We start from the raw sequence: 13366 nt of genomic DNA on the forward strand, positions 1-13366 counted from the left end.
TCCAAATACAATGCAGGGTCCTTTACTGGATCCTGGGACAACTGAGGAAATGTGAATATGATCTGGATATTAGATAATATAAGGTATTGTTGTCAATTTTGTTAAGTGTGATAAAGTTATTGTGGTTATGCAAACAGAAAAAGACATTTTTAGAGATGCACACTAAAATATGTAGGGGAGAAATGTCTGCAATTAAAATATTCTTATAAAAAAACAGATGAAGCAATTGGAGTCGAATGTTAATAAATGTTAACTATTAATCCAAAAAATACAAAAAAAAAAAAAACCCAATGCAGCCAAAAATAAAAAATAAATAAATAAATTTATTAGAAAAAAGAAACAAAAAACTGCCCTGCCATGCAATTGCTTGTGCTTACATTTACACTTTCCACCTTCATAAACCTTGGAAAGGTTACTGTCCATTCCCATAAATTCTGCTCTTTCACTCCCTCTCTCCCTCATCCTTACTTCTCCCCTGACAAGGAGCAACTTACTTGAGTGGTAAGTGGAGGAGAGAACCTGATACTTGATGACTCCACTCCTTCCTCTCTCTGCCTTTATTTAGGGAGCTGGCTGCCCACACAAAGCCTGTGTCCTCCTCTGTTCCCTGTGCGATCACATCCTCAAGGACGATGTGGCCAAGTCTGCAATTTCTGTGCTCCTGTGACTCTGGTGGGTGCGTGAACCTCATTTTGGAATTCAGTATCACAAAGCCCATTTGTCTAAGCTACTCTAAGCCACATTCTCCAGTATCAGATGGTAAAGCTGATTTATTACTGGTAAAGTAATAAAAACTGTGTTTTAATCTACACCTGCCTGACTCTTTTGCCTCATCTGCTAAAAATGGGTTCACAGCTCCACCCGGCAAGAAGGGTCAAGTTCATCAGGCCCCCTCGAAAGCCAGTATCTTGGAGCACAAATTCAGGCTCAGATATTCTGTAAGAACTCTTCCAATTTCAAAACGAAGTCCAGGACTTACACTCCTGCCTGTCTGCTGGAGGCAGACAATATGGAGACAGAACATCATAGACTCACAGATTCTAGAAGTGGAAGGAAAATAAGATTGTTGACAGCTTTTCCGTGAGCAACCTGAAACCCAGAGAAGGAAGCTAACATGGTTCTGGCAGGACCAGGGCTCAGGCGTCCTGACTCCCACCCAGTCTGGTGAGAACTTTATCTGAGGAAAACCTCAGTTTTACTCAGCCTCACTCATTCCTGAAGGAGAAACAGAACAGACTGTCTCCAGAGCATGTTTCTCCAAATGATCCCTACCTTTTCCCACGCATATATGTTGACTCATGACATCACAGAAAAAGAACTGGGTATTTGGTCGTTGAAGGCAACATCACTCTTAAATACTTTTCTCTCGGTGACCTTTGCTCCATCAGAGAAAAAGCCTATCATTTCCTGTAATCACCTAGGTAACTGAAGACATGTCGGTCGATGATTCATGATCACCAACCTCAAAAGAGCCCTTAACATTGTTTCCTCTGTCGGTGACTCTGTCACTCTTGTAACTGCTCTAAGCCCCAGCCAGGCATCTCCCGCACTCACAGGTGGTCCTTCCTCCTTCTCAGGCACGTTGAAGACCCCAGACAGCAATGCCCTCTCCTCCCACATCCATCTGGCCAAACCCAGCTGTATGTGTGCCCAGCCCCTCCTTCTTCCCTCCAGTTACAGCAGACATGTACCCCTCAACCCACCTCCGGCCACTCTTCCCATCATGCTCAGATCCCACGCCCCTCCCACCTTCCCAGGTAAAATGCCACCATCAGTTCTCTCTCCCCTCTCCTGTTTGCTCTGCTGGTGCCTCTCATCTGGATCCTGCCCATCGACATTTCAGCTCGAACCTCTTCCAAACAGAAAGAGAAAACACGCTCTCTCAGTGCCACACTCACTTCCACTGTGACCACATTCAGGGCCAGGTCAGATCACTCAGAGGACTAAGTACTGAGGTACTCTTTCCCACATGTAAAGCAAACAGTAAAACAACGCCCAGAAAGCCCGACAGAACTGCGAGTTTTTGGTAACGACTCCTTTAGTTCATTGTTTCCAATTGTCAAGTACTAAATTCTTTCCACATTTGTTGTTTTGCTGCTCCTACTCTGCTACGAGCTTTGTCTTAAGCACATACTCAGTCTGCTCAATGGGTAATCCAGAATGTGCCCATTCTCTCCTATATTTACAACCAAAGGAATGGAATTTTCTATAACTTGCCGTCTTCCTCATTTCTCCTCCCACCATTGCATGTCTGGTTTCTGCCCTAATCACTCCACCAAAAGGCCTATTACTGAGCATCTAAGGCCTATCACTGACTTCTAAGCATCTAATGGGTATCTCTCAGTCCTCATCTTATTCCACCTCTCAGGAGACTTTGACTCTATTGACCTCTCGCTTTCCTTTTTGAACTACTCTCTTTTCTTAGCTTTTGTGCGTCTGGTTTTTCTCCTCCTTGTCTGACTGCTCCCTCTCAGTCTCCTCGTCAGACTCCTCCCTCCTCTATGAGCCTTTAAAAGTTAGAGAACCTAAGGGCTCTTTCTAGATCCTCTTCTCGTTTTACTTTATAGGCTTTCTCCAGGCAATGCCATCCAGTCCTACGGTTTCAGCTACCATGAATTTTTAGGAGAACTCTACAATTTATCATTCAAACCAGAGCATTTTTTCAGAGTAAAGGAGGGGTACTATTAGCAATTATGCCCAGACTGTTCAGGGCCAACTTGAATACATGGTCACCCTATATCTCTATGCCAACGAGCCCCAAACATGCTTCCCCAGTGAAAACCTCTCCTCTGAGCTCCAGACTCAAAGACCGAGTTGCCCACTCACTATATGCACTTGGATTCATTAATCCACGCTTTTAACAAATACTGAGAATCTACTATAGGTCGAGCACTGTTCCAGGAACTGATGATACAACAGTGAACAAAGCAGACAGAGCTCCTGTCCTCATCACGCTTCAACTCTCTTTGAGGAGAGAGGAACAAAAGTACAAATATATAAAAGCAGATATTTTTCACCATGATGAATGCTATGGAGAAAAATCAAGTGGGAGAAGGGGATAGGGAGTGTTGGGAAGAAGACGGAACACACGCTATTTAGTGTGATCAGATAAGGCCTCGCTGAGAAGGTGATGTTTGAGAAAAAGCCTGAAAAGGGTAAAGAAGCAATGAAAGTGGACATCTGAGCAGAGGGAACAAAAGGTGCAAAATCCTGTAACTGGCAATGTGCACGGCACCCTCGAGAAACAGTGATGACACCACGTGGGTCAGGCTGAGAGAACAAGGGGAAAAGCAGGGAGATAGATCAGAATGTTAACAGGAAGTCTACACTGCACAGGGCCTGGGAGGTGACTGTAAGGATTCTGGCTCTTACTCTGAAGAAATGCGAAGCCACTGGAGGGTTCTGAGCAGAGGAATGCCACGATCTCACTTGTGTTTTTAAAATGCTGCTCTGGGCGTGGGGCTGGGAGTAGAAGTAGGGGGCCCAGTTAGAGGCCGGCACGGTAACCCAACGGGACAGTTTTGGCGGCTCTGACCAAGTATTAGCTGTGAAACTGGTACAAGGTGATCAGATTCCATACACATTTTGAAGATGGAGCCAAGAGAATCTGCTGATGGTTGGATATCGTGTTTGAGAAGAAAAACGGAAGTCAAGGATAACCCCTGGGGTTTTGGCCAGGGTGACTAGAAAGATGACGTTTCCGTTTTCTCAGATGGAGAAAACTTCAGAAGGAGCAGGTCCAGAAACGAGGAGCAGAAACTCCCTTGGGAACATGTTAAATCTGAGACATGCATTAGACATCCAAGAGGAGCTCTTAAGTAACCAGCTGGATATACAAGTCTAGAGCTCAGGGAGAGGTGTAGGCTGGAGATAAAAACTAGGGAGTTTTCAGATCTATACATGGTACTTAAGTCCACACACCTGGACAAGATCACTAAAGAAGTGGAGGTAGAGGAGAGGTCCAAGAAATGAGATCCAGGCACACAGGGAGGTGAGGAAGAACACGGAAAGAAGACGGGGAGGGGCATCCGGGGGGCGGGAGTAAAACCAAGAGAATGTGACACTTGAAAACCAAGAGAAGACAGTCTCAAGGCGGAAAGAGTGATTTGCTATCAAATTGATCTCTGGCATTGATATTAAATGCTACCAATGGGTCCAATAAAATAAGGGTTGAAATTGACATGGAGGTCACAGTGACCTTGATACATTCAGGATGAGTAAAGTACCAAGTATGAAAGTCTGATTAAAGTGGATGTTGAATTAGAGGAGATAATACAGAGACAGTGAATACAAACAACTCATTTGCGGAGTTTCCCTGTTAAGAGGAGGAAAGAAAATGGACATTAGCCAGAGAGAAAAGTGAGGTCAAGAGAAGATTTTGGTGGAAGAGAAGAGTGACGATGCAGGGGAGAGAGGAGAGAATTTCTGAGTGTTGCCCTTGCCCTTGGGTGGTCCCATCCTAGGAGGAAATGGGATCACAAGTGAAGAGGTTAGCCTTTGCTAGGGTAAGCTTAGTTCCTCTGTAATGAGAGAAGAAAAGGCACAAGAAATGATTACAGACACCTACAGGCGGGTAGATGTGATGGCGAGAGTTCATGGACATTCTCTTCTGATCACTTCTGCTTCTCAGTGCGGTGGGATGCAAGCTCATCCGCTTAGAGTGAGAACTGGAGAAGAAAGATTTGAGGTGTGGTAGGTATGAACCAATCACCAAGGACAGTTGAAGAGTGAGTACTAGTGAAAGCCAGTATGATTTTCAGGCAGCATTATGGGTATGTTTGATATTAATGCTCATATAAATTGAGCCCATTCAGCATGGCTTTGTGTTTTTCTCCAGAATGAGGGCAGGTAAGGAGCAAGTAGAGAACTGAATTTAAGTAGGATTGTGTTTTCTCCAAAAAGAGAGAATGAAGCAAGAGAAGGTCAAGGGAGTCGAGCACGTATGCAAAGAGGTGATGATAACGATACTACAGAAGGAACAGAAATTAAATAAAGCGGTCAATGAGATGAGAAAAGAGTGAGAACCCATGAAACCATGAGAGATCAATAGATTATAGGTACTGGCGGGAAAAGCAACATTGGAGTAGGGGTACTAAAGAGAGTGAGATGGAAACATAAGAACTGGTGGTAATAGGGTGGTTGGAATTGACATTAAGGAAGGTTACAGTTATTAGTAATGGCAGGCTCAACACGTCCAAGATAAACCTATGATCCTCTTCCAGCATTTCCTATCTTAGTAAATGAAGTCACCAAGCTTCTCCTTTGCTGCATGCAATGCATCACTACATCTTGTCCATGTGACCCCTTATAGAATTCCCAAAGCTGTCTGCTTCTCTCTTTTCACCTGCTACTCTGCAAATCCAAGCTACCATCATCCCTTGCTTGGACAACTGTAACAGCCTTTTGGTTGGTCTCCTCACATCTGCTCTGACCCCAACTATAGCCAGAGTAATCTCTTCAAAACAAATAATCATGTGCCCTATTAATTAAAACTTCAATGGCTTTCTGTTGTTCTTAGGGTGAAGACCAAGATTTGTAATGTAGCCCACTGGGCACCTGCACTGTCTAGTCACCGCCTCCTTCTCCAGCCCTATCTTGTACTGTTTTCCCTTTCACTCTGTGCTCTAGTTATGCTGGGATTTTTGTCTTCAAATATACCATACTTCCTCTGACACCAGAGACTTTGCCGATTGCCTTTGTGAAAATCCCCATCTCCTCCCTAGTTAATGCCTTCATGTCCTTCAGATTTCAACTTAAGTGCCCTTTCTTCAAGGCCCACTTCTCTGACTACACAGTATCAACTGGGGTGCCCTGTCATAATTTTTCTTTTACTATGCTGCCCCAGTTTTCTTTAATCAAGGATCACGAGCTCCAGAATAGCAGCAACTGTATCTGTTTTTATTCACTGTTGTGTCCTAGTACCTAGGACAATCTGACACATAATTCTGTCCTTTAAAGGACCACTTAACCTTGTTAAATTGATAGTCATGTAAGCCATATTATTGCCTCTGCTATTAATATCTTGAATTCAGTGAATTCCTTAATGCTTTGCTTCCCACACGGAAAGCTCTGAAAATTCAATAAAACCATCCCTCCCACCAAAAATGCCAAAGTTCATTTAAATATTGTATAAAGCTTTGAAACCAACAAATGGTCTCTGATAAATACTCTGACATTTATAATCGCTTTGGTAAAGACATTGTCTTACTTGTATCATCAACTTTCTAATTTTTGATCGCTTCCAAAATGCTTTCACATGCATTACTCAATTGATTCCCCTAACAAATCTATAAAGGTTGGTGAATATAGCTGGGGTTCCAGACACGCTGACAAATGACCAAAAGAGACTGTTACCTTAGTATGAGGCCCACGTCAAAACAAAGCCCATTCATTCCAGGAGGCAGTAGGACTATCTCCTAAGGATACCTGCAAGAAAATTATACCCATTTAAAATGCTATTTCAGTTCCACAGGTTATCCATTCATCAAGCCCCTGTAGTATGTGTCTCACAAGTCTTTTTAGTGTGACATCAGGGGGCATCTCACTTCCTGACTCACAGTTTGAGTCACTGTAAATGATTCCCCCAAAGAGAGCAAACAAGTGACAAAGATACATGCTGGACAACAAAAACAACCATTTATTAGACAGTCACACTGTCCTTTGTCATAATTGCTTTCAGCAGTTTGAAATATATTCTGATTAACCCCACACAGATAGGGACATGGTTCTGCATTTACTTGCCTAAAGGAAGTAACTATTTTGAAATATTCCTGATTTAACTTCTTTTTTACAAGAATTGTGAGTCAAATAAAAAACAATGTTCAGATGAGTTCTCTCACACTCACTTTTGTTTAGGCCATTTCTTCAAATGTCTTCAAGTTTTATTCTAAAATAATCAAATTTCTACATAGCTGATTTTATGTGTCAACCTGGCAAGATTATGGTGACTAACTGTTTGGTCAAACATCTGTTTTTCAAGTTGCTGTGAAGGTATTTTTTGGATGTGATTGACATTTAGAATCATTGACTTTACAGTGAGCAGAGGGCTTCCCTGGTGGCACACTGGTGGTGCCTGCCAGTGCACGGGACACGGGCTCAAACCCTGGTCCAGGAAGATCCCACATGCCGCGGAGCAACAAAGCCCGTGCGCCACAACTACTGAGCCTGTGCTCTAGAGCCTGCAAGCCACAACTACTGTGCCACAGCTACTGAAACCTGCATGCGTAGAGCCCGTGCTCTGCAACAAGAGAAGCCACCACAATGAGAAAAACGCACACCAAAACGAAGAGTAGCCCCTGCTCGCCACAACTAGAGAAAGCCCGCACACAGCAACGAAGACCCAACATGGCCAAAAATAAATAAATAATTTTTTAAAAATATTCTTAAAAAAAAGTAAAATAAAGTGAGCAGATTACCCTCCATGACACAGGTGGGCCTCATTCAATCAGTTGAAGGTCTTATGAGCAAACGCTGAAGTTTCCCAAAGAAAGAGTTCTGTCTCCAGACGACAACACAGAAATTCTGCCTGCATTTTTATCTCAGACTCAGAACTGCAACATCAACTCTTCCCTGAATCTCCAGCCTGCCAGGTTGCCCTACAGGTTTTGGACTTGCAAGTCCCACAGTGGCAAAACTCACCCCCCACCCCAAATTTAATAAATTTAATAAATTTAACATCCTCCACTACAACTCTGTCCAAAGCAGGTGTGTACCATCATTCAATGTATTTTCTCTTAAGCCTTTTAAAACATCTTGAGAATGCACAGAACCACGGACATACAAAAAATTCATGGTCCTGGTTCTTATTTGTCATAGGATTTTTTTTTTTTTGGTAGTATACACTTGAAAGATAGTTTTCTATAGACTATATCCATGAATATACCCTTGATTAAAGAAGAATTAGAAATGACTAAAAGAAGAATGTATTAGTCAGCGTTCTTCAGAGAAACAGAACCACCCTTATGACCTCATTTAACCTTAATTGCCTCCCTGAAATGCCTTATTTTCAAATACAGTCACATTGAAGATCAGGGCTTCAACATATGAATTTCGAGGGGACCCAGTTTGGTCCATATACACTTTAGGGAACTAGAAAAAGAAGAGCAAATTAAACCCAAAGCTAGCAGAAGGAAGGAAATAATAAGGATTAGAACAGAGATAAGTGAAATAGAGAATCAATGAAACCAAATGTCTGTTCTTAGGAAAAAATCAACAAAATTGACAGACAAACTTTAACTAGACTGAGAAAGAAAAAAGAAGATGCAAATAACTAAAATCAGAAATGAAAATGGGGACATTACAACCAACTTTACACAAATAAAAGAATGCTATGAATAACTGTTCACCAATAAATTAAATGAAATTGAAAAATGTCCTAGAAACACACAAATTACCAAAACTGACTCAAGAAGGAATAGAAAAACTGCACAGACCTATAACAAGTAAAGAGATTAAACCAGTGATTAAAAAACAACAACAAAAAACTAGAACTCCCAGCACAGAAAAGCTCTGGACTAGATGACCTATCATATATCTGGCAACATGTTTTTTTAAAAAAATGTATACTGTAACATATGATATGTGCATAAGAATGTATGCGGTATTACTAGTAAGTGGAAAGCACATCCTCAGTGTTTTGAGCTGACTGCCCAGTCTTGTATTTGCGTTCATAAATTTTGTATTTCTTATACTGAGGACAAACTAAGAGTTCATTTTGGCTCTGAAACCTTAAACGACATTTTGATACTCTCTGTAGCTCCAGAGAAATTCCGTAAGTTATAGCGACTCAGTAAATGGCTTTCCTTTTTTTAGATGAGCTGAATATGATGACATGTTATCTTTTTCCTTGGCAAAATAATAATAATAATTTCTAGCTAAAAAGGAACTGAAGAATACTACGTGTTTTCAGATTAAGCCTGAGATCTGAAATGCAGTCTCAGTTAAGCTAGGCATTCATCCTCTGTGCTTTCCAAAATTCCCTTTAGATAACTAATGTGTTAAAAATAGAAAGCATTTCTTTTATATTTCCTGTTTTCTTTCATTTTTAATAAATTTTGTTGTTTTTATTGTAAAATCAATAGTCACTTCAAAAATGCAGACATATAAAATAAAAATTTTACCACCCAAAGATAACCACTTTTTTGTTATTTGACTTTCTTCTTTCTTGAGGTACATATATTTTAATTAACTGATCTCAAGTACTTTTGTACTTTGTTTTTGAAAGTGTTTTAGCACAATTTATGACCTGCAGCTTTATTAGGAAACATTATTTTATTAATACAAACTAGTCTCCAACAGTAAAATACCAAATAAAAGTACATCGATCAAGAGCCAGAATCAAAACCTACCATCTCCATGTAAATGACAAACGGAGGATTCTGGCAAAAAGTTATCACTTCTCATTTCTAAAAAGTCAAAAATTATATTCTTAAACGTAAATGTAACTACTCATCAAGATATGTTATTTGGGTTTCTTAGTCACTGAACCACACAGCAATACCTCCTCCTGAAATTTCCTCCCCACAGTTTCACCTCGGGTGGTTCTGGCATGGGAGGATTCTCGGGGTCAATCTTTGAGCGCCTCAAACATGGAAACAGTGGGACATAGCTGAAGTCCCAGAGCCTAAGACTGGTTCTTGGTAGACAACGTGCTTAACGACTCGCTGGTTGCAGACACACACACACACACACACAGACACACACACACACAAAGGCTGAAGTTTTCTTTACCTAGCACGTCACACTGATGGAAAAAAATAGGAGACTGGTTAGATAGGAAGGAGGTCAGAGCAGAGCCTAATTACAGTAGAGAAGCAGAGCTCACAGCCAGCGCCAGTAAACGGTGGCTGAATTGGACCAGATGGACTCTCTTCCTCTCATTCTTGTAAATACAGATGACGTTCATCTCAACAGGGCCCCTTCCAATCTACAGACCCTGCCGCCACCTTAAGTTTAAGTTCATCCTCAATCACCTGGCACTCAGGAAGCCTTCACCAACGTACCACCGACTTTGTAGCCAGAATAAATTTGTATACTCTCTGAGCTGCTTGTGTCCTCAGGAAAACAAAAACAAACAAACAAACCAGAAACCCAGCATGGGCTTCACAGAGTCGGGAGGCTTAGATGAGATAGGATAAGGCGTCTGGCACCTGGGAGGAACTCCGGATAGGAGAGATGCTCCTGGTTCCGTCAAGTTGGAAGCCCCAAGGGATGGTCTACTCTGCAGGCACAGAGGGCTTCATTAGAACTGCCTCCTCGTGGCTGTGAAGCCTTGAGCGTAACATGCGAACATCCAGGAATATGGAACTTCAAAAAACTCTACGACTGCTTCGCAGCTCGGGAGGAGCGGGCGAGGCCGCAGCTGCCCAGCGACGCGCGATCCCTGAGCAGACAACTTCCGCTTTAAGCACCTGCTCGCCGGCCGCGAACAGAGCCTACCGGAAGTCGCAGACGGAGCCTACCGGAAGTCGCGGACAGAGCCCAACGGAAGTTGCGGACGGAGCCCACCGGAAAGTCCAGTGCGTAGCCACGGCGTCAGGTTCCTCCGCCGAGCGCGGCGCTGCGTCCCTCGGCTCGGTCCCCAGTCTACTCCAAATTTCCTCTCTGGCCGCTGCCCATCTGCTTCAGGCCTCCCGGATGCTGGTTTTCCGGCCAGTAGTCCCGGCAACGCTGCCTGCCGGCGCTCGGCCATAAGCCCGGCCTGGACCACGGAGGTCGGACGCGCCGCCGCCGCCGGGACCGCCGAGACCCGCCCCCGAGCGACACGCACTTCCGGCGGCGCGGCGGCAGGGACGGAGCCCGGCGGGCGGTGATGGACGCGCTGGCGGTCATGATGCAGGACCTGCTGACCCAGAACCGTGCGCTGCGCAGGGAGAACAAAGAGCTCATGGACCAGGTGCGGCGGCTCCTGTGCGAAAAAGCCAACCTGCTGGCCCAGGTGCGCCCGCCCGCCTGCCCGGTAGCTTTTCCCGAGACGTTCAAAGGCGACTCCGCCCGGCTTCCCGAGTTTTTGATCCAAGCGGTCTCTTACATGAGGTTCTTTGAGGCCAGGTTCTCAAACGACACCCTCAAGGTGGCGTTTTTAATCAGCCGCCTCAGTGGGCCGGCCGAGGAGTGGGTTGTCCCCTACATCGAGAGGGAGAGCCCCATCCTGGCGCATTACGAGGGCTTCGTGGACGCGCTGAAGCGGGCCTTTGGCAGGAACGGGTAGGAAACGGCACTACTGCGAGCCCCACGGACCGGGTCGTGCTTGGCCGTGACTCACAAAGAGTTCTCCAGTCCCCACCTGCTGGGCCCGACCCTTGCGAGGAAGCCCTGCTGCCTTTGCACTCGGCCCAGCAACGCGGCCACTGGCGGGGGGCCTGTTAGCAATTGAACGGACCACCCCGAATCGCGCCCCTGCCGTCTCTGAAAACTGCTGCTGCCCGCCTTGGACGATCTGTGCCAGCCTGGGAAGTGCCTGAGCTTGTCACACGCCCGGGGACACCGATTTGGAGATCTCAGGTCCGGAGACAGCTGCCAGGGTTCGCGTGGCTGGCAGACAAATATTCACACTCCTGCCCCAGGAACCTGTTTTTCACATACTTCGTTTCTGTTCTGAAACCACAACAGGCTCAGAGACTGTGCCTTTTATCAGAAAAGTCTAGGCAATGAACAGTATATGGAAAACGTATTCACTTTTAAAATGTAAATACATATCTTACAGCACCATGTGTTGGGGACTGTACTTGGGGTTACAGGAGAAACAGATGAATAAGACCAAGTGTATATCTCCACAGGAACACAACTGTGAGAAAAAATTCTAAGTGCATATTCTGATGTCTGGTAAAATAATGCTTTCATGTGCAGAGAATGGCATATTTGCTTCTTGTTTTATGGCCTTTTCACATCACAGTTTTAAAATACATGTTAAAAACGTGCAGCTTACAAAGGAGGCAGAAAACCCAACTTGAGCAATTTCTTTGCTCCTGAATCTGGCAAAGCTGGTGTTTTTAAAGATGGGTGCAACTTGTAGCAAAAAGAAGGGGTGGCAGGGAATGGTGCATTCTTTGAGCTGTATCCACTCACCTTTATTCCCCTGTATTAAATGACTTGGCTGCTTCCTTTTTTGTGAATTACAGTTTTGGCCTCAGTTTTTCTTTTGTAATTAAAGGCATTACTTGATCATTAAAATTTGGTTCAGAATTCTGTGATTCTCTTAGGGCCAAAAAAGGGGAAGAAAAAGGAAGGTCTGAGCCTTCATGTCAAACAAAGTAGTTCTTAAAATCCTCTCAGGACCAAAATCTATAGCTGCCTTTCCTTACATGTCCATAGGTTTTGTCATTCTGGTGGTCAATATAGTCTCACTGAAATAGCTTGAATTCTAGTCACATCTTCATACTAAGAAAAACTCATCACTGCCCCCTTGATGGACAGTTCACATACCTAAGGACTGAACTGAAAACCTCTAATTATATTTTTGCACGATTTGATTAAAAGACAGGTTATAGCAATCTAAAATATGACACAAATGAACATATCTATGAAACAGACTCAGACATAAAGAACAGACTTGTGGTTGCAAAGGGGGAGGGGGGTCGGGGAGGAAAGGATTGGGAGTTTGGGATTCGATGCAAACTAGTATCTATAGGATGGATAAACAACAAGGTCTTACTGTATAGCACAGGGAACTAAATATCCTGTGATACACCATAATGGAAAATTAGTATGAAAAAGTAGTATATCTGAGTCACTTTGCTGTACAGCAGAAATTGACAACATTGTAAATCAACTATACTTCAATAAAATAAATTTTTTTAAAAATTATTTTCTTGCCATAAAAACTCAGACACAAAGGTCCTTCATATACCTATTTCGCCATGTGGGGATAAGCCAGAATACTACTTGACCACTAAACAACACCCCACAACCTTCTGCTCTTCACCCAATTAATGCTCATTTTGTGCACATGTCAATACACTGTTTAATTCTGCAACTATAAATAACTAAATGAACTACGATAAAGTTTTTTTAAAAGGTTATAGCAATTATTTTATCATTGCCAGTTAGCATTGTAAGAGTTTATGAGACTGGGACCCCCAACACGACTTCTTATAAACCATACTTTTGTGGTACATATGTACTAACAAAATTAATTGATTCTTGGTCCTATTGGCTGTCAATTTCAGAGCAGTGTTTTTCCCACAGTAAAAAAAACCCTGCAGGGTATAGCACCGCCCAAAATTTCAGTAAACCTCACAAGAGCACATATCTGATAGGGTACAAAAACTTGCTAATGAAAGATCAGCATCAACATTGAAGAAGTCAAATAGAGCATAACTCAGAAGTCAAGATATCTCATACTTAATTTTCTATAACTTTTTTTTTT

At 43.3% G+C, this 13366-nt stretch overlaps 2 protein-coding genes across 3 annotated transcripts in view; one reads left to right on the forward strand and one right to left on the reverse strand.

Annotated features, from left to right (window-relative positions):
- The window catches only part of AKAIN1 (A-kinase anchor inhibitor 1), an 81265-nt gene extending 70817 nt beyond the window's left edge, over window positions 1–10448 (reverse strand). The window contains exons 1-2 of one of the 2 annotated variants that reach the window (XR_009566435.1): window positions 10149–10448; window positions 6355–6426 (exon numbers count right to left, since the gene is read on the reverse strand). The gene's annotated coding sequence lies outside the window, so the exon portion shown is untranslated. The other variant, XR_009566436.1, reaches the window with a different exon arrangement.
- A 40-nt stretch (window positions 10449–10488) lies between these two features.
- LOC115842060 (protein LDOC1-like) lies at window positions 10489–12801 on the forward strand. Its single transcript, XM_030836661.3, has one exon. It carries the CDS (start codon window positions 10811–10813, stop codon window positions 11207–11209), a length of 399 nt encoding a protein of 132 aa, XP_030692521.1. The 5' UTR covers window positions 10489–10810; the 3' UTR covers window positions 11210–12801.
- The last annotated feature ends 565 nt before the right edge of the window (window positions 12802–13366 follow it).

The sequence above is a fragment of the Globicephala melas genome, chromosome 13 (genome assembly GCF_963455315.2).
Source record: "Globicephala melas chromosome 13, mGloMel1.2, whole genome shotgun sequence".
NCBI classification, from domain to species: Eukaryota; Metazoa; Chordata; class Mammalia; order Artiodactyla; family Delphinidae; genus Globicephala; species Globicephala melas.

Excerpts from the sequence above, each read along its gene's own strand:
- LOC115842060 (XM_030836661.3), top strand. The coding sequence starts at position 10,811 with ATGGACGCGCTGGCGGTCATGATGCAGGACCTGCTGACCCAGAACCGT.